The sequence below is a fragment of the Atta colombica genome, unplaced genomic scaffold (genome assembly GCF_001594045.1).
Source record: "Atta colombica isolate Treedump-2 unplaced genomic scaffold, Acol1.0 scaffold198, whole genome shotgun sequence".
Taxonomy (NCBI): Eukaryota; Metazoa; Arthropoda; class Insecta; order Hymenoptera; family Formicidae; genus Atta; species Atta colombica.
Genome location: NW_017259291.1, coordinates 5,269,051 through 5,289,154, shown reverse-complemented (window position 1 = coordinate 5,289,154; position 20,104 = coordinate 5,269,051). Strand labels below are relative to the sequence as shown.

The following is a 20,104-nucleotide window of genomic DNA, read 5'->3' as shown; positions in this document are numbered from 1 at the left end:
ATATATATATATATTACACACACACACACACACACACACACACACACACACACACACACACACATACACATAAAATTAAACACTATGTAATAAATATAAGTATCTCTTAGAAAACGACGCTGATTTTTATAACTAATGCGCTTTTATAAGGTGCGCATCACCTTGATGGAAAATTTCTTATATTTACATAGTAATGTACAATATGATGTAATATATGATTTTATACACAATGAAGAATGACGTGATGTTTTCTTCTTTTTTCATGATATTCATTTTAATGTTTTTAATGCATCATTTTATGAAGTTTCAAGATTTTCCCTAAACGTTGCTTTGCTGTTTTCATACCCTTCTTCGGTTTCCGTTCTGAAAATTTAAGAATATCCATTTTTCTTCACAATTATTAATCGAGTATAAACTATAAACTACTAATTTTCAAATAAAAAAAGAATTTACAAATAATCAAAATATTGATACTTTACCAGCTGGAACGGGTGCTGCGAGTTTGGCTTTGACATCTTTAAGTCTGTTGGGACTTGTCAGTATTGACCCGAATCCGGTGGATTTTACATTTTCAGAAGCTGCGGTAGATGCAGTGGTTCCTACTGCAGAGACTACAGGATTCTTTTGCTTCTTTTTATTATATGTACGTTTGTTGGTACCCTATTACATGCACAAAATATAATTTATATTTAATTATTATGAGCTTTTTGTATTACAATAACATAACAAAAATAAAAAAAAATTGATGAATATAGAAAGGAAGATATGTAGAATATCACCAAGAACAGAGAAATTTTTATATTATAATGATTCAATCTGTAGCTTAATGGTGACAGATTACAGCTGATGGTCACTACATGTATGCAGTGAAAAGGAAGCTTAATATTAAATGGTAATTAAAACAAAGGTATGAGTTGCAAAATTAAGAACTATAATTAAGAATAAGATTGAAATTATAATATATGTATTGGAAAATTAGAAAAAAAGTACAGAATTTTATATCAAATTGCAGAGATCGAAATATGCCTACCAATTTCTTCTTGGTAACCTTGTCCATGTCGTTATCCAGGTATTCATCCTATGTGAAATGTATATGCAAGAAACACGGAATTATGGTACTTAAGAAAAATTGTAAGTGATCAAACAATTATTATAAATGACAAAAATATGAAAAAGTATTATTACATTAGATTACATTATATATAATAGTATTACATTAGATAGCAATTAGCATAAATATTAATGAGTATTAATTATTAGTCTGGTAATGATTAGAAAGCTTAATGCATTATTTATTTGTATTTTGTGAAATGATAATGGGCGAAATAAAGTAATATTAAATAAAATAATAATTTTCTTACAGATTGCTTTGCTCGTTTCGCCGCAGCCGCTTCCAGACCCTTTTCCACAGATGTTTTCTTTACTCCTTCCCGTGCCGGTCGATTAGTTTTCGGTAAAAGAGGGCCTACTCTAGCTTTCGGATTCCATGCTTCATCGATTTGACTCTTTGCTTTAGGCTTAAAGATATAATCTTCATCATCAGAAGCGTCTAAAGCTGGATAAACTGTGAATAGTACAAATTTAGTAATTGTATCGAGAGAAAACTATACAAGACATTCTGTTTATTATATACATACTAAAATCATCATCTTGATGAACTTTATCAATATTTTCTATCAACTGATCGTCATCTTCGTCATCATTTTGTTGACTCTTAATAGATTTCTTTGACGATTTCGTAGAATTACTCGTTGTCGAGTAACTTTGCTGGCTGAACGACAACATTCCGGCGATCGCCTCCCGTGTGGACGGTGACGCCCTGTCAGAACTGACCGTTTTCAATTTATAAATACTAAGACATCAAGAAATCAAATTCATTCCTTTGTCGGCATTAAAACTACAAGAAGCTTTAAATAAGCATTAAACAAAATTGAAGATTTGCATGCTCAAAGAAGAATCATATATCTGCATTCATTCTATATTCATTCTGTAATTCAACTTCATTCAAATCCGCGATTATTTCAAATAAAACAAAATTTAGACAAGTTTGTAAAGTATAATAATTAAATTACAATAATCAGTTATTTAAAGTTCACTGAAACTTTTCATTAATCACATCTCTGAGAGATGTGATTAATCGGGAAAATTTGCACGATAACTACAAAATCTGAAACACAAAGATCAGAATCCCACGACGAATTAACTTACCCAGTGGGCGGTGGTATATGTTGACTATATTGTGGAATCGTGGTCGATGGTCTGAAATTATTTTTCGTTACAACCATTTCGTTACAATCATAATTCAATGCCAACAATATGAATCTGAATTTATACATACGTGACATCGACCCTTGGAGTGTTATTCCCAAGAGTATACGCCGACGCTTTCAACAATTCTTCTATGCCATTCTTCGGCGTGTTGTTTAATACATCGATATCACCATCATAATCGCGCTTGAGTCGTTTCGATCTTGGCGTCCGTTTCCGTTTCTGCGATTCGTCTATCACAAGACCGTAATCGCTCTCGTTGCTACCGTCATGAAAATCATACACGGATGATGATTGATTCCACGCCAGCGATTCCTTCGTTGTCTCGAAGGAGCCGGTCATAATATTGCTACCGTAAACGTTTATATTGTCGTTTGTACTTCTTACAACTTCATTGTTGCCGAGCTTAAATCTAATTACGGTAGGACTCTGTTTTCCCGGCTTGGATAATTGCCGTTTATTATTGTTTTTTATTACTGCGGGTTTTTCCGTCACGGGCGTTTTAACTAAAGGACACATGATTGGTTTCGGCAATGTAAGCTTTAATGTGAGCGGTTTTGCTGATTGTTGAATCAATGCGGGTTCCATTTTGTTCGTTTCCTTTAACATCATTTTATTTGTTTCTTTTAACATCGACTTATTTGTTTCTTTTAACGTCGCTTTGTTTGTTTCCTTTAACGTGGCTTTATTCGTTTTAAAAGCGTTATCGGCCATCTTATCGGCATAATCGAAATCTACGAAATCTTTATTTAATGGCTTTCTCTTTTTTCGTTTACTCTCGCGTTCCGGTTTTGGCGGATTTAGAGATATTAAGTACCGTTCCGCATGCCGTATTTCTTTACTAAGATCCTTCAATAATTTCTGACTATTTATTGTGTGTGGTATCTGACCACGACTAATCATGCTGTACTGGAATTAAATATATTAACTTTTATTTTAGGAATGTATATATTTTTAAATTAGAATCGCGCGTATATCAACATTCTAAACTTACATCTTTATCTGTATTCCATTGTTTGAGGATCCCAAGCAATGCCTTCACGCCTTGTAAAAAATACGGCGGACATTTCTTCCCCTCGTTATTCAATTCTTTCAATTCTTTTAACAATTTCTTCGCCGCGAACCAATTAATTGTCTCAAATCCAGGATATTGAAATTTTGCTGGAGTCTTCATCTTTCTCTCTAATTCATATATTCTAAATAAAAGGGCATAAATATTATAAAATGAACAATGAATTCCTTAATTGCTTTACAATTATTTTACAATTAGGATTTCTCTACTTACTGTATTTGCATTTGAATGTTGAGACTGTGTACAAAATTTCCACCGAAAACTAAAGAATCCACCGGTGTAAGCACCGCGTGTATCCAGCCTGTAGGGATCATCATCGTCTGACCTTGCTTAAGCACACACTTGTAACACGCATCGGCCTGATCCCCAAAGAAAGTTTCGCTTTGCGTTGAACTGCACATCCATTGCTGATACAACTGTAAATTCGCCGGCGTCGGTTTGACGAGATAAAATACTTTTTCGCCGCGCAACACGTGATACCACACAGATGTACCGCCGAAATCAATATGAAAATCTGTGAAACTATCTTTGACCCCCATTAGGCAATACTTTTGTACTTCCGGTCGTTTTATATCATTATCCTCAGGCCAATCGCGGGGCCATGCTGAATTAGCCCAGTCGAGTTTTCGTGCAACGTATGGGGCTTCAACCAATGGCGAGAGGCTGCAATTGTTTTGTTTATCAATTTATCAAATATATATCTTAAAACAATTTGCAAAACCATATAGTAAGTAATCAATGAATATTGATATACCCAGTATTAGTAAATTCAAGACTTATGACATTAAATACTCTTATTCGGGAAGGGGCATTGTAATATTCTACAAACTCTCTTAATTTCATACGTAGATTACTTTGGCTTGTAACATCAATTACATCTATATCTCGATCACCACCTGAAAATAATATATGTTATATAAAAGTTTATAAAATACAATTATATAAAAAAAAATTAATGTATAAAAAATATAAAATAACAAATTTATTATGAAAAATAATTAATTATAAGGCATCAATTATTATTGCAAGATATTTTTATATTTATCTTACCTATGTAAGTTTCAACATCGCAAACATTAAAGGTCGAAGATGGTACAGTCATATCAAGTCCATCTTTCCCATCAATAATAATAGGAGTTTCAAAGCCATTATTTTGTAAATACTGAATAGTCAATTGGTGACCTTTCACATGTTTCACAACCTCGTCGGCTTTGGGAAAGTGTCTCGACTTCAGCTCTCGTATGAATACTGCAGTTCCAGTTTGAACTGGTTTTACATTTGCGTCGAGTTCAGTATAATCATGCCTATGATAATTTGTTCTAATTTTCACTGTAAAGCAGAATAAACATTAAAGACAACAAATTTCATACATATACTCTCTAAATTCTTTGGAGTGGAATCTCATTCTAAAGAATAAAAATTGAATTGGGAGGTTTAATTTTCTATCTTTACGAGCAACATTTTATTCTTCAGAATGACAATTTACTCTAAAAGTTTTAGAGAATGTAAATATATATAAAATACTGAATAAAAAACAACAGTCTTACAAAGTGAAGGGCCACACATGGGCTCGCATCGTGGACAGTGGTACTTGTCAAGATCTATAGTTACATATTCCTTCAAATTCACACACCTGAAACAAAACAGTAACACTTGATTATTAATAGAAGAAAAGATGTTAATTGCAACATACGATGCAAAGATGTAAAAATCGTAAGTGCACACAGATCGGTATTTTAAACGAGCGGAGCAAGTCCTGTCGGTTCGATTGTTCTCGCTACATCGCGTATGCGTTAACAAACGCCGAGTACGAAGTGACGCGCGTACAGGTTATGTTAACGTCAACAAAAACATAATCCGCAACGCGACCCTCGAGACCGTGTCAAATTGATCATCATGAGCGGATCGAGCGGACGCTCGCGGACGCGCGAGTGATTCCGCATGGGAAATCTATCGGGCCGTTCGTGGAAAATCGCGGGAGAACTGACGTCGCTCTCCAAGCGCGCGCCTCGACGCATATCCCGACGTGCACGCGAACGCTTACCCGCCATGGTACCACTCCTTGCACACGTCGCATTGTATCATAAACTGTTGGGGTAACGAACGGCCGCAAAAACAGTACGAGTCTGACGTCTCCATTTCCTCGATTTCCTCGATTTCCTTGTCGGTCACCAGCATCGAGTACATCTCCCGTGGCAAGTCGATTCCGTCGACAACGGAGGTGGCATGGTACGAGCGAACGGCGTCGGGGCGTCGCGTCGCGCAAAAAGAAATGGCGCCCGCTAGAAAATCGAGCCAATCGCTGTTTTACACCAAATGTGGGCGCGAAGTTGAAACGCGAGATTCGTTGGTTTATCACGTCCTAAATTTCTTCTTTATAGCTGAATTCTTTGCATTGTTGGCCCTTCTTCTTTTTATATTTAACATCTAATTATACGTTTATTTGATTTTAAGTGTAGAAAGCGTAATACGGAATGCAGCAACGAAGAGTTTGCTGTCTAGGAAATTATCGGGAACTTGCTGCCTGGTAACACTTGTTCTTAAGCTCTGTTTATAATTGACGAAATTCATAGAAATCGCGGAATAAGAAATATACACTGGAAGAATACAAAGTAGTGAAACTGCGTGGCTTTGTTAAATGTGCAAAGCTCTGTGATAATAACATAGATATACGTATATATTAAAACAATCATTGATATATTTATTTTATCAATGAAGATTTGCAACGAACAAGCAAAGAAAAAAGCAGTTAAATTAAAATCACAAAAAATTAAAAAGTAAGCGAAATAATTTGAGATTGAACGTAACTTCATCGTTTATGTTATTCATGTGACTCGAAGCGACTACGACGCAATTCCGATTAATTAATTCATAAAATTATTTAAAACAAAATTTCTATGTAAAATTTTTATTCTTAATTTCGGATTATATAATATTATATTTGTTATATTTAATCTAATCTTTTTTTATATGTTAGGTAATAAATGTATGTTAAATAACTAATGATTAATTACAAACAAAACAGATGTTAGCAAATTGTTGATGAAGTTAATCGGAATTTTATTGGAGTCGTGATAAAATTTATGATATTGCATGAAATGTTGCATATTGTTTCATTTTTATTACGTTTGTGATTCTAGAAAAAAATTGCAAGGAAAATCGAGAAAACGCATGAAAAAAATGCATGCCACTCTTAAGAACAGCCACAAAGATACCACTGTAAATTTGGTAGATGATGCCTGTGCTAGTGACATGCAGAATATTTTTTCATTAGACGAGCCAGTAGATATTTCCATACAGAGAAGAGCCACACAGATCAGTCTTAAACATAAAATAAAATGCTCTGACAATAAAGGAAGTAGTAACGAAACAGACTCTGAGACTCAATGTAAGAAATGCAGAGAGAATTAATTTTTTTTATTTACATCATCGCTAATAATTCGTTCTCATATGAAATTAGGATATCTTTTGTTAATGTCCTTAATTTTGCAATTATTTGAATTTTAGATTTCACAATTGATTCCAAAGAATCGGGTAATCTAGAACAACAGACAATTGGAGAAATAGATATTGGATTTTGGCAATTGGATTCTGAGAATAAGACAGAGAGTAAGCAAAAGGATACGGATGACGATTTGACTCATATTGCTTTCAATGAGAAAAGAAATTTAGGTGCACCCTTTGTGGTCAATGCACTGGCGGATGGTGTCACTTCAATAAACCTGCCAAAGATATTTGAACCTGAACAAATGATGACGAAATTAGATAAGGAAATGATTTGCGATGATACTCTTGAAAAGATAAATTCATTGATCAATATGGATAGAGTCATTATGACAGATGCCAAATCTGGAAAGTCTAAGTACAACGACCGTATAGAAATTAAACATTTAGAACTGACATCACCTGTGCTATCGAGTATAACTAAAAATGATGAAAGCGAAGATGCTAACAGATTAAAAGCCGCTAATGTCAATAATACAAGCAATCGAAATCGTTGTATGCGCAAAAAACACATTAAAAACAACAATCCTCAGTATATAGATCATAATAGTTCTACAGAAACATCGAGTCCAAGGCGCAAAAATGTTAACTCACATCAACATATGGATGAGAAAGCACCAAAAATTTATTGCCTAAGAAATCTAGTTATCGTCATAATGAAAAGCGGGAGTAGATTCTGTTTCACTGGCAAGCTGTTAGTAAAAGTGTTGTACGGTGCTGTGAAAATTTACGGTTCCGTGTTAAACAAGTCGATTAATAACACAGAAATATACTCTCCACGTGGATACAGCAATGTCGTCATAGAAACTAGCGAAGAATTCCCGAAAGACAGTGTCGAAGATGTGTGGACAGCGCTTGCTGTAAAAGGTATCACTCGAGACTCTGAGAGCAAATTACAGATTGACGTTGATAACGTCCAACCAGGAACAGCTGTTCTCGTACTGCAGAATTTCGAAAACAATTTGACGCTCTTCCTGAAAACCTACTTCACATACTTCAAATTGTTCCCAAACGTAAAGAATCCTCACTATTTTTCATGGACAGATCCCAAACGAGCTGAGATAATATTACAAGCGACACTGCGCTTCGAGCAATACAATTTTAATTATAGACAGTTGATCGTTGATTCTTGTATCACCATGGACATTGCGGAGAGAATGTTGAATCGCTGGCGCGCGAATGAATGGTCTTGCACGCTGATCGCTGGTGGTAAAAGCGTCGGCAAATCCACTAGTATGCGATATTTGATCAACAGTCTGTTGGGCACGTCGAAGAAGGTAGTTTTGATAGATGTAGATCCCGGACAGGCGGAATGCACACCGCCCGGATGTATCTCATACAGTTTGATCGAGGAGCCGTTGATGGGACCGAATTTCACGCATTTAAAAGCACCAGTTTACCAGCTGTTCATTGATAACGTAGACGTTAGTCGATGTGTTACGCGTTACCTGGAGGGTATTAAGATGTTGATCGAAAAATTGAAGGAGTGTCCCATCCTGTCTCGTTTACCTGTAGTTGTGAACACAATGGGTTTTACAAAAAGTCTTGGTTGGAACATTATAATTTTCACGATAAAACTAATCAGCCCCTCAATCATCCTACAGATTATGTCATCAAAAAAGAAGAATAATTATAATGACGTTCTTAGTGCAGCAGTTATAAATAATCAGGTAATACATAACTTTTGTGATAATAAAGTATGTATTGTTGAACAATCGATTCCTGAGAAAGACGTTTAACAGAAATGTTCGTGGACATTCTGCGATGAGACATTCATCGATTGGAACAGACCGTGTGAACACGATTTGTGCCTAATCTATTCCCAGGCGGAGGTTGCAGCGCGAAACGAGTTAAACATAACACCATATCAAGGACGTGAACTCGTGATGTTATCTTATCTCAGCAATATTGTGCACGACAAAAATGATTTTCCGTAAGTAACTATATACATTGTTTCATGTTTTATTTTAAAAAACCCATAATTTTAATTTCAATGCTTGTTATTTCAGCCAGTACAACACAGAACTTTCATTTAATATTAACGAAGCAGTGCCGTATACGTCAGTATCTTATATCTTATTGGTATATAAATATTAAATAATGATAGACGTATGTGAATATCTTGATATTTATAGGGCACCCTTTTCTTCCTTGTGCATTATACCACAACGATTATTCGGAGTACCTGCATCACGAGCTTTAAATGTCATAAATGGTAACATTGTAGCGTTATGCGGTATAGATTTAACGGAAGACTCTCCAAAAAAGTCCACAAATATTTCCAATCTTCAAGTATTGACGCAAAGATCTCCTTTATGTACATGCTACGGATTCGGTAAGTAATGATACTTTTGCGTGAACTTCTATTTTAATAACAACAAAAACAAATATTTTCGAATATTTTTAAAATAAATATATAGAGAAAATATTTATTCGTATATATTCATATATACGATGTATATATATATATTTAAAAAATATTATGAATGTATCCTGTATTATTGTATAGGCATAGTTCGAGGTGTCGATATGGAACGACAAGAAGTGTTTATAATTACTCCGTTATCGATATCAATCATGCAGCACGTTAATTGCTTGGCAGGCTGTATTCCTGTTCCTCCAGTATTATTGCAATTACATCAAGGTGCTCCTTATGTTGGTGGAAATGCAGAATTACCAACGAGTCGTGAACCTCGCAGAGGGTATTTCAGAATGAAATATCAAAATAAAAATGAGTCGAGTAAATCATAATGAATCATATTACGTGTGCTGATATATTCTTTGTTAAATGCTTGTCAGAACGTTTAACGTTTTACGTTTAAGAACGTAAAACAAAGTAAAATTTTCAAAAAATCAAAAAAATTTGTTTATTTTTTTTTTTTCATCAACATGCTTAGGTGCATATACGCAAAGTATATATAATAATGAATGCGAGTGGCGACGAAGGAAGAATCCAATTCAGGAAGGATATGAATGCAATACATGATGCTACAGCTGTTATGACGATTCATTTTACAGTCTTGGAATAGATTCTCTATGATAAACTAACAAATTCGATATATTTCTATTAAATAATCAATACTGAAACTTTAAACGTGTTTTTTTTTTTCAAAATTACTATTTTTCAAGTGGCGTCTATAACTCGAACGGTCAATTTTCGACCGATTGGCCACAGTTTGAACAGTAACTTCACAAAATGAATAGTTTCAGTTAAGCAGGATTTTTTAACAGCTGCCATTTTATAAAAAAATAATAAAGAATTATTTTAAAAACTCGCTACGCTTAACTGAAACTACACTCATATAGATTCGAAAATTTTATTTCAGATAATTACAACTTGTGTTCTCTATGCTGATGGATTATGTTTTTTAAACACAGAAGTTTACAATGTTGTGCAACATCGCCATATATTTATATTTTGACAATACAAAAATTCTTAAAATGTTTTCAAAGTATGCACAATTAAGGTACCAATTCATATTTTTTACTTTAGAAAAAATTGGTAAAGAGAAGTCTTTTTTTAAGATCTTTACTCTGTTTTATTCTCTTAAATGAAATAAAAGTATGTCAGAAATTATTATTCATACTTTTAGACAATATTTTATTTTGTACAATTGATGATTATTTCATTTCAAGTGGTAAAGGAAATAATAACATATTTCTATATATTGATTTATGTCGTTCCAGAATAATTTTCTTGGAAAGAGATAAAATATAAACATATATTTTCAGTGTATATGTGTGTGTATACAGGATATGATTGTTAATTGTATGTCTATGCTTCATTCAAAAAAGTGAATATAGCGCTCAAAAGAAGCAAAAGATATTACAATTAATAAGGACCAAATAATCTATTATCCTTTCCTTGTTTTAATCACTAGAAGGTTGACGCAACGAAAAATAAAATAGTACATAATATATAATGATGAATATTGACATATATTAAGATCATGTTGTATATATAAAAAATTGTGATATATAATTTAATATACAGGATGTCCCAAAAAGATCGGGATCCCTGAATATTTCAGAAAACGTAATTTCTGCTGTAAAGTGTTTCAGTCGTTTCAGACAAAAGTAGTTGTAGAATTTAAAAAAATTTATTACTGATCTTATCAGTTTGATCTTGGATGGCGATGTTAAAGTTAAACTGATAAGATTAGTAAATAGATCTTTTTAAATCCTACAATTCTACACTCTGTATATATAAATATTCATTATAATCAATTATTGAACATCAAGCAATTAGGGATGCATCGATTATTCGAAAAATATCCGATATCTGGCCGAATAACCGGCAATATATCTGGTTGAAATTTTATTTTGATAGTGTGCGTTAATGCAGAACTTTGTTCTTTTTAGCTAAATTTCTTGCACAGTTCATTTCTCTTTCATCTTTTTCTTTTAACATTGGAAAGAAAACAGGGTTGGTATCTTTAGATTATCTTAAGATTAATGTCTTTTTTTATGAATAAAACATATTGTGTTTTTTCTTAAATATGTTTTTATTTCTTTAAATATGCTTTAAATAGTATTATAAAAAAACACATTAAAAACTTGTTTTTTACCAACCCTGAAAGATAAAGAAAATTATTATCGCTATTTTTCTCTTATTGTCCCTTTTTTATGAAACCATTTTCCAGACATGTCTGGCAAAATATTCGATTGAATAATTCCTACCGGATTCCTACCGGATATCCGAAAACAATGACACCAGATATCCGATAATTTCGGTAATTTTATGAATCGGTGCATTCCTACAAGGAACATTTTACACATTATTTTTATAAGAAATACAAAATTTAGGTATATAATATATATAATTGCAATCATAAATTAACCTGATAATAGCATGAGATAAAAAATCATTACTTAATTATGTGCTTAATTATGTACTATTCGACAATGATAAAAAAAACTTTGCTGGATCAAAATTTTCGTTAAAAGTATCTATTGCAATACGGAGGTAATTCAATTATTTTCTTTAAAAAACAGACTTTTTGCTTGTCTCATCTTCATTGCACTTAAAATATAAGCATAAAGGTCGTAATATGGCAATAAGTGTTTGTACGCTCCAAGACTTTCCGAGTATTTTCTGTCGATTTGTGGCTGATAAATTCTTCACGTCCGTATAATGTCGTGGGAAGCCAAAAATTTCTTCGAGTTCAGTAATCCATATCGTATCAGTTTTGCCTTTCATTATAATTGGTTTTAATTCTGCTTTTCCTAAAATAAAAATAGAAATTAAGTATACATCGCTTTCAATAAAAATATCTGTGAAATGTTTTTATTATAGATATTTTTATACCTTGTAATAAAGAACCCGTTCTACCCGTAACTGTATGAAGTTTCTTGCAAAGAGCCTTTCGGTTCAAATTTGGAGTAAGCTTATCCTGAACATCTTGTCGGCTTTCAAATAGCGGCATATATGGATTAAAGGGAAGATTATGCCAGTAAAGTCTCAATCTATGTTGAGGTGAAAAATCCGCCGAATCTATGACATCAGGTTCTCGTCCTAAATTTCTACAATAATTAATGTAATAGGTTAATTTCGTAATTATAATATTACCTGTTGAATTATAAGTTAACAAATTATAGTAAATATTTTAATTTACTTGTTAATTTCTAATCTATACTCGGTTGGCATAGAAGCGACATTCTCAAATAACCAAAACATATGTCGACCTTTGTTAGCTTTTTCTACTAGTTTTTTAATTCGGCAGTACTCGAAAAAGAGAATGCCTGTCCCCTTTGGATCTATTACATTGGATTATAAAAATAGATTAAAATCATTATAAAAGCTTTTAACAGATACATATTAATTGCAGATTAGTACCGTGGAGACCTAATCGTGCCGGATTGACCAGACTTAAATCGTTGCATGGTGACCCACCAATTAGTAAATCAATCGGCGCAATTTCTTGAATTTTTTCCTTTGTTATACCTCTTACATCTCCTAGATAAGTAATACGATCACCAAAATGAGCAGAACTAATCGTTAAGGCATTTACATCAATTTCACTAGCGTAATAAACTTCCACAACGAGCCCCAATTTTTGAAGCACCAAAAAACCTATCATGCATTTAACAGAAAAAAAAAATATGTATATATATATATATATATATATATGCATCATATAAAATTATATCTTTCGAGTGTGAACTTGCAATAATTTAATGCAAACATTTAAAAAAGTATGATTGTAAATTAAATGCAAATTTATCTTACCAGTGCTCAAGCCATCAAAAAGAGACAACACACGTACAGCTTTATTCTGTTTTTTCAAATTTGCAATATCTACATCATTTGTGAAATTAGGAGTTGTACGGAACATTTTTGTAAAATGCTCTTTCCAATTTAACCGTGGACGCAATATCAAATCTTTGGGCTGTTTAGTTTTGTCTCTGCAGAGAAAACATTCCCATGGATCTTCCAACAACATGTCATCAAATGATTTTGGACATATCAAAAATTTCAAACAAGCTGTACAATAAACACTGAAATGAATAATGCGTTAAATAATTATACTCTGAAGCGACAGAAATCTATTTTAAATGCGAATAAACCAACCGTGGACAATCTTCTGAATCACAAATAAGAACAGTTCCGGTGTTGGCACAAATTGTACAATAAAACTGAAATCAAAAATGAAACAAAGCGACAATCAATATTTTAATTTCTTTAAATATCGTCGGAACTGCTGAATACTTACGCACTTGCCATCGTTCCCATGCACAAACATACACGGTTTAAATTCATCCTAGAAAAAAAAAAACAGACAAATGTTTGTGCAATAAATAGCCATGATGATCATTATTTTTCTATTACTATTACTGCTATAATTTATGAAAGAACGTGTTTTATTTCATACCGAGCATTCTTTACATAAGGATCCTACAAAGAACGGATGCTCCTCCTTTTTGCCTTTAGGAACTTTCAAACATTTTAAGCATAAATTTTCCAAATCACAGTCTCCTGATACTATGCGACGAAAATCATCTATAGTTAATAAAAAAAATTACAAATAAAAAATTGATGTTAAAAGTATCAATTTGTGATTTACACATATTGCATAATTCAACTTACTACTCGCTTTTATGTCACGCTTTCGTTCAGCACCTATATCCGACTTGAATTTGAATTCGTTGATTTTTTTTACCATCTCCTTGGAATATTTATCATATATTCTGTTAGAGTCTGAAACTTGTAATTGGTTAGACGGTATGTGAATATTATTTGAAAAATATTCAAAGACATTATCTAAAGTCCAGTTATCCGTGTCGCATCCTAATCGTGAGCAATAATCCTAAAAAGTCAGATTCAAATGTCGTGAAAGTTTTTGAAATTTCTTACAAGAAAATATTCATCATACATGTAATACATTCAAATAAACCATTTATAATATTATCTTAAATAAATAATTCTTTAAATTTTTTACCTTAGAGGCTTGAAGTACGCCTTCAAGATATGGTAGTCTGTTTGTATTCTGAATGTACTCTCGCATCTTTTCTATTCCTTTATGAAATTTCAAAAATTCGAGATGACGCACCTATTAAATACAAAATATTAAAATAATAATTTATTTATTATATAAATTTATATTTATTATATAAAAATAGAAAACGGAACATCTACTGTGCAAATGTTTTCATTTTTTGGAAATTGATATCAAAACTAGTCACCTCCGAAACTTGATAATCCCCATACCACATAATCCATTGACAACCAAAACTCGGTTCTTTTAAACAGCAGTCGCGATAATCAATAATCATTGCTGAAAAAAAATGTGAAATATTCTTCATACTTAGGAGGAAGGATTAAGCGAACATTAATAAAAAAAAAAAAAAAAAAAGTAAGAGTAAATGCGCTTATACCGGGCCACCAGCAATGTCCAGGGATTTTTGCCCAGGCTATCACACCAGGCTGTTGGCTTTGTAAACATAAGCGCTCATCATCGATTTGTTCCCAGCTTGTATTTACATTTTTATTTTTTTCCGTATTCTGCTTTTTTGGTGGCGGCTCTGGTGAACCTACAGAGGATATTAAATTAGCGTTTCAAACAGTATACAAAAATTATAGATCTAAAAAAGACATACTTTTCCGACGTGACATAAATTTCTTAGTAGCTTTGGAATTTTTTTCCTTCAGGCCATCTAATTTTTCTTGTATGTTTTCCGGGTACGGATGAAACGTTAGATCATCCACTGTCGTATCAAATAACTTTTGCTTTTATTTGCAACGATTATGAAAGATAATTCGTAGGATCTTATGACTTACGTGTCTCCAAATTAGCTATGTTTCGTCGTATCCAATAATAATAAGGCTTTGTCAGAGTACAGTTGAAACGTTGGCGTAGTATCTAAAATAATCGTAACGGCACATCGCATTTTTGGAAGTAATTCCTTATATAATTCTTATTGTCTTTAATTTTATTCTCGAAGAGATATCAAAGAACCTGTATAGTCGCGTCAATGGCACGCGAACGAATATTTTTACGAGACGGTTGCGACAATCGCTCCTCCAAGTTCCTCGAGAAAGGTTGTATCTGTGTTTCTGGTTTAAGCTGAAATCATAATTACATTTCATTATTCCATCAATGAAAAGATTTCTATACTAGACATAGCTAATTTACCAACGATATTTGCGATTCTCCGATCCAAAAAACCCATAACTTGTCAGGTTCAGGAGCCATTCCTACATGTTCGGCATCGACGATTAGTGCTGCAATGTTACATTTTGAATTAAAAAAAAAAACGATATTCCTTTAAGATAAAATAAGATAAGCATTTAATATATAGTTGCGCGACAAAAACGATATTTCTAATTAGCTAAAAACATTAATAATGTTAATTTTTATAGTTAATTTTTACAATGAAACCTGTACTCGCAATGCGAGCTACATTTTGCATGCAGTACGTTCATATGAGACACTTTGTAATCATTATCTCTAATATATTTACCTGGCCACCATCCTGAAAAGAATCCCCATACTAGTTTACCGGGATGATTCTCGTTAATATTTTTAGTCTTTACTAGAGCCCTGGTAACTCTACGCGGACCACTTTCGCTTTTTTTATCATTATCATGCTTCAAATTGTTACCTTTGTTACGTGAGCATTGTCGCATTACATTTACTTTGCTACTAATTTTCATGTTTTTTGCTGTATCTTGATCCTATTATTATTACACATTCAAATATATATTATATACTATATATTATTTATATATTATTATGTTAATATATATTATAGATTGTATAATGCTTTCATGTGATTTTTTTAAAACATACTGATTGCATTTATTCTTTCAAAATTATAAATTGTAATAACTTACAAAATTAAATAAGAAAATTTCCAAAACTTATTTCGAAAAATGAATTATTTAAAAAAAAATGTATTGGATAATAAAATATAAATAATGTTGAGAATTATTATACATAAAAGTATGTTTTTATATATCTATTCTCTACTCTTTATTCTTCTTACATTGAAAAAACTTTATGGAATTTTCACAAACAAATTTAACGAGTCAATTTCATAAACAATTCTATTACCGAATACATAAATAATAGTTTACCTTGGAATCATCATCCTCATCTTTGGCAAAATTACCGTCCGAAGCCGATCTCCTAATTGTTCTATTTTTATTTGTATATGTGATTATAGCTTCGTCACGTTGGCCCATGAATTTTATGTCCTCCATAGCTTCATTCGAATCATCAAAAGAATTTATTTTCGTCAGGAAAGTATCTGACTTTTCGTGATACTTCAAACACGCATTATTCAACGTTTCATCCTTGTCATCACATTTTTCATCTTTTATAGAATCGTCACTAACAATCTTCATAGCCAATAGCATCGCGCTATCAACAACTTCGTTACCGCATTCTTCAGTTGAAGATTCTAAGGTCGATCGACGCCAAGATGAGTGGATTCTATCGTCGTTGTCGCTGCTGTCCTCCGATTTCCAGATCTCCTCCATGTTTATTTTCAAGGATGGTGCTGATCCCGGAGTATCAAAATCGACACAATCGTGAAAGACGCTTCGATAAGCCGTCTCCGTATTTTCATCTTGTTTACAATCAATCGAATATCTGTATCTCTTCTTGCGCCGCCTGCCAACCGGATTAACATTTATTAATGATTCCTCAACATTTGTTGATTGTTCAAATTTCTGAGATGATAAATCCTGATTTTTAAATTCGTTCTTATCTACCCACTCGTATTCCATGGAAACATCTTGATTGGAATCCTTATGATTCGACTTCTCGAGCATATCTCTTCCATTTTTGGAAATCGTTTCCTCAATTTTCGTGCTTATACACTCTTGAATATCTCGCATAATTGCGGCGGCTGTATCCTTCGGATTTCTCTTGCACGGACAGGTAGTATTTGTAAAATTGCGAGAACGCCGTCGGCGCGTTTTACAGTTGCAACATTTCTGTACAATTTCTTCCGCGATATCACGCGTGTTAGTAGTGACGTCATCTCTTAAATCCGATTTACTTTTTGAAGAATTTTCCTCCGAATTGTGGGAAATTCGCCGCCGATTATGATTATTATGCGCCGCAGAATTGCGAGTATTTCTTTTCTGTTCCATCGATTTGTTTCTCTTTCTCTTCGACATCACAGAATGATCCCTACCGTTTTCCAACTCGGATTTCTTCTTTCTCAATAACATTCCTCTGGTTTTACGTGAAACGTTTTCATTCTCAAGACTCTTGCGTGTCGCACGTCGTTCCGAAAATTTCGCAAACTTGACGAGCAAAGGCTCGTCATCATCCTTAGAAGTATCAGCAATCGACTTTACATCCTCCGAAGTATCGAGATCATTATTCTCGATGCTATCATCGATTCGCAAGACGTTCATGAAATAATCAGGATATTCGGATAACTCCTCCCGATTTTGCGAGTCTTCCTTCGCATGACTTTGCGAGTAGAATTTGGAGTATCCGGAGCCAGAATAATCAACCGGAGCGATCTCCGAGCTCGTTTGACTAATTACTTCTTCTTCGTCTTCGCTCGATTCGGAACTTTCGGACAAACGCTCGTCTTCATTGCGGAGAGCGCGAGATCGCGTGGACGAAGAGTTCTTCCTCGCCGATAATCTTGCCGACCGATCATGAGATACGTTCAAATTTTCTCGCTCGGATCCTTGCAGTGGCAGTGAGGTTTCATTCTCGATCGCAAGATTCACTATTGCATCATTGATTTTCGAATATACGGTCCTCGGTTTCTTATACCGTTTCAATGATAATCTTACTTTTCTCCTTCGCTTCCTTTGGGCGGGTTTCGTACTAGTGATCTGCTTAATTTGTGTCGGGTCGATAAACGGCCATGAATTACCGAAGATATTCGCGGACTTGGTAGCGTCATCTTCGTGATCATTCTTTTCGAAATCAGAAGATTTCCCTGCGTCCTCAGTGGTAGACGGAAAGTCCAACTCAGAACAACTCGCGATGACGACTTCCTTGAGGGAAGATTCGCGAAGTAAACCCAAGTCTAAGGCACAGGATAAGGCCCAAACGTTCGCTATCATGGATAAATTGGATGACTTTTTCTTAAGTTGATCCGGCTTTTGCTTTGGTTCCTACAATTAAAAATTAAAAATTTTTCAATCTAAAAAGATAAGTAACCTGGATTTATTTTATGATTCATAATTTTAATTATTCATAATATTAAGATATAATAATGACATCAAGAATCTTTCATAATCTCTTATTATTAAAAAGTACAAATTATAAGTAAATTGTAATTTTCTAAAATAACATTGTTAGAAATTATATTATATAATTATATGCGCTAAAATATTTTGATACAATAATATTTACATTATTTTACTTTTAAGAAATATACATATCTATATACGTCATTTTCCAATATTAATTGAATCAATATAAAGTAATTTTACAAAATGATTGCACGCGTCGCTTCTAAAAAATTATTCACATTGAAAACAAAAACCTTATCTCTTAAAATTAAAAATTGTGTCGTTTAAGATACAATTAAGAATGATCGAATGATTGCCACGGGAGAATATGCAAGAATATCACGTGAAATTGCATCAGCGACACAACACCGGAAGTGAGAAACGTACGGATGGAGAGTCCCTTCATAATCCGGGATGTGTTTGCTTATTTCGTAATTACGAGAGAGTAAAGTGTATAAAGAAAATGTATTGGATCGCGCGCGTCGCATCCGTGAGCAGATTTCCCATGGGTAAATGTAACTCGCAACATTGACAGAGTCCTGGTGTCCCGGGGTTGCAGGATGAGGCATCACGAAAGTTTTGCTCTGATGTCCTATACGCATATGTGCGTGTGTATGCGCGCGCGCGCGTGTGTGTATATGTGTGTGTGTGGGTGCGTGCGTGTGTATGCGTGCGTGTATGCGCAAAAAATCTCGTTTCTCAAAGAGAATCAAATTGAGGTCGCGGGCGCTTGATTAAAATTAAACTTAAATTAATCCTCCTCGGCCGCGTGTTACCGCCCGTGGTAAACACGCGGTTTTCATATTACCGCGCCGTGTCGAAGAGGGTAGTTTCTCGAAACGAGAAGCTGTAGGTACTCTCGCGGCGAGAGGAGCACGTTCTTGATCATGGCGTAATATTCGCGCACGGCGCACGGCAAACATTGCGTTTATATCCCCCTTTGCTCTCAGTAGCTGCACGCACTTTCGTACTTGGCATGCGTGCCTCTCTCTCCCTCACTCTTTCTTTCACTTCTTTTCTCTCTCACGCTTTCGTAATACTTCCCGGAAGTCTATGAAGACCTGAATTAAGTATGAAGTCATAAGAAATGTAGATGCGCTACGAAATGAATGTCCGCTACGAAGTCGGCGCGCGCGACTCTCCTTATTCGCCAACAATACATTTTAGCGCATTAATCGCGACGGTGCAGCGACGCGAATAATAACGCGAAAACGCGCGGATATTAATAATTTGCGCAGGCCACGTTTCAACACGCGATTTAATATTTTATTCTTAGGTAGAGAAGATTAATTAAGCACTTAATATATTAACATGTATGTAAATATATGTAAATATCAATATATGCATTATGCAATTATCTTATTTCGAATTTTGCATTTTGAAATATCTGTTTACGTACGTTTTTATCCCTTGAGTCCAAAAAAAAGGATTTTTACGGTAAATATTTTTACGGCTATGTTTGACTCAGATTTTTTTTTAGTTTATGTTAAAGAAAAATCCAAGGAGTCCGTAAATATTTAATGCGTTAAAAATGTAAGGTTGCGTATACA

At 33.8% G+C, this 20,104-nt stretch overlaps 3 protein-coding genes across 5 annotated transcripts in view; 1 reads left to right on the top strand and 2 right to left on the bottom strand.

The window, feature by feature from the left end:
- Positions 1-124: 124 nt before the first annotated feature.
- On the bottom strand, positions 125-5,553 carry LOC108686905 (lysine-specific demethylase phf2-like). 3 transcript variants are annotated; one of them, XM_018192411.1, is made up of 13 exons: positions 5,385-5,553; positions 4,888-4,973; positions 4,391-4,669; positions 4,095-4,236; positions 3,554-4,003; positions 3,263-3,464; positions 2,339-3,177; positions 2,209-2,259; positions 1,638-1,828; positions 1,362-1,564; positions 1,031-1,078; positions 480-660; positions 125-363 (listed from the first exon to the last, which is right to left on the bottom strand). In XM_018192411.1, exons 1-13 carry the CDS (start codon positions 5,525-5,527, stop codon positions 284-286), a joined length of 2,895 nt encoding a protein of 964 aa, XP_018047900.1. In that variant the 5' UTR covers positions 5,528-5,553; the 3' UTR covers positions 125-283. The 3 variants fall into 3 exon arrangements, with proteins under 3 accessions (XP_018047900.1, XP_018047901.1, XP_018047902.1); XM_018192412.1 differs by having other exon boundaries at positions 1,638-1,819; XM_018192413.1 differs by lacking the exon at positions 1,031-1,078.
- Positions 5,554-5,948: 395 nt separating this feature from the next.
- Positions 5,949-9,781, top strand: LOC108686904 (polynucleotide 5'-hydroxyl-kinase NOL9). The gene is made up of 7 exons (XM_018192410.1): positions 5,949-6,117; positions 6,481-6,728; positions 6,848-8,514; positions 8,587-8,777; positions 8,854-8,904; positions 8,980-9,179; positions 9,354-9,781. The coding sequence occupies exons 1-7, from the start codon at positions 6,053-6,055 to the stop codon at positions 9,593-9,595; spliced, it is 2,664 nt and encodes an 887-aa protein (XP_018047899.1). The 5' UTR covers positions 5,949-6,052; the 3' UTR covers positions 9,596-9,781.
- Positions 9,782-11,801: 2,020 nt separating this feature from the next.
- The window catches only part of LOC108686989, a 131,308-nt gene continuing 123,005 nt past the window's right edge, over positions 11,802-20,104 (bottom strand). Inside the window, exons 4-21 of the mRNA XM_018192536.1 lie at positions 16,422-18,434; positions 15,806-16,019; positions 15,478-15,566; positions 15,301-15,408; positions 15,123-15,204; positions 14,942-15,049; positions 14,720-14,875; positions 14,528-14,619; positions 14,284-14,394; positions 13,932-14,151; positions 13,717-13,844; positions 13,558-13,605; positions 13,416-13,480; positions 13,074-13,342; positions 12,681-12,917; positions 12,460-12,601; positions 12,153-12,367; positions 11,802-12,070 (exon numbers count right to left, since the gene is read on the bottom strand). Of these exons, the coding sequence (XP_018048025.1) occupies positions 11,829-12,070; positions 12,153-12,367; positions 12,460-12,601; positions 12,681-12,917; positions 13,074-13,342; positions 13,416-13,480; positions 13,558-13,605; positions 13,717-13,844; positions 13,932-14,151; positions 14,284-14,394; positions 14,528-14,619; positions 14,720-14,875; positions 14,942-15,049; positions 15,123-15,204; positions 15,301-15,408; positions 15,478-15,566; positions 15,806-16,019; positions 16,422-18,434 (4,539 nt within the window). The 3' untranslated portion in view covers positions 11,802-11,828. The remainder of the gene's footprint in view (positions 12,071-12,152; positions 12,368-12,459; positions 12,602-12,680; positions 12,918-13,073; positions 13,343-13,415; positions 13,481-13,557; positions 13,606-13,716; positions 13,845-13,931; positions 14,152-14,283; positions 14,395-14,527; positions 14,620-14,719; positions 14,876-14,941; positions 15,050-15,122; positions 15,205-15,300; positions 15,409-15,477; positions 15,567-15,805; positions 16,020-16,421; positions 18,435-20,104) is intronic.

Excerpts from the sequence above, each read along its gene's own strand:
- LOC108686905 (XM_018192411.1), bottom strand. The coding sequence starts at position 5,527 with ATGTACTCGATGCTGGTGACCGACAAGGAAATCGAGGAAATCGAGGAA. Across the intron at positions 4,237-4,390 it reads CGATGTTGAAACTTACATAG|GTGGTGATCGAGATATAGAT; the intron begins GTAAGATAAATA and ends TATTATTTTCAG. Across the intron at positions 4,004-4,094 it reads CTTGAATTTACTAATACTGG|CCTCTCGCCATTGGTTGAAG; the intron begins GTATATCAATAT and ends AAACAATTGCAG.
- LOC108686904 (XM_018192410.1), top strand. The coding sequence starts at position 6,053 with ATGAAGATTTGCAACGAACAAGCAAAGAAAAAAGCAGTTAAATTAAAA. Across the intron at positions 6,729-6,847 it reads AACAGACTCTGAGACTCAAT|ATTTCACAATTGATTCCAAA; the intron begins GTAAGAAATGCA and ends TTTGAATTTTAG. Across the intron at positions 8,515-8,586 it reads CAGCAGTTATAAATAATCAG|AAATGTTCGTGGACATTCTG; the intron begins GTAATACATAAC and ends GACGTTTAACAG.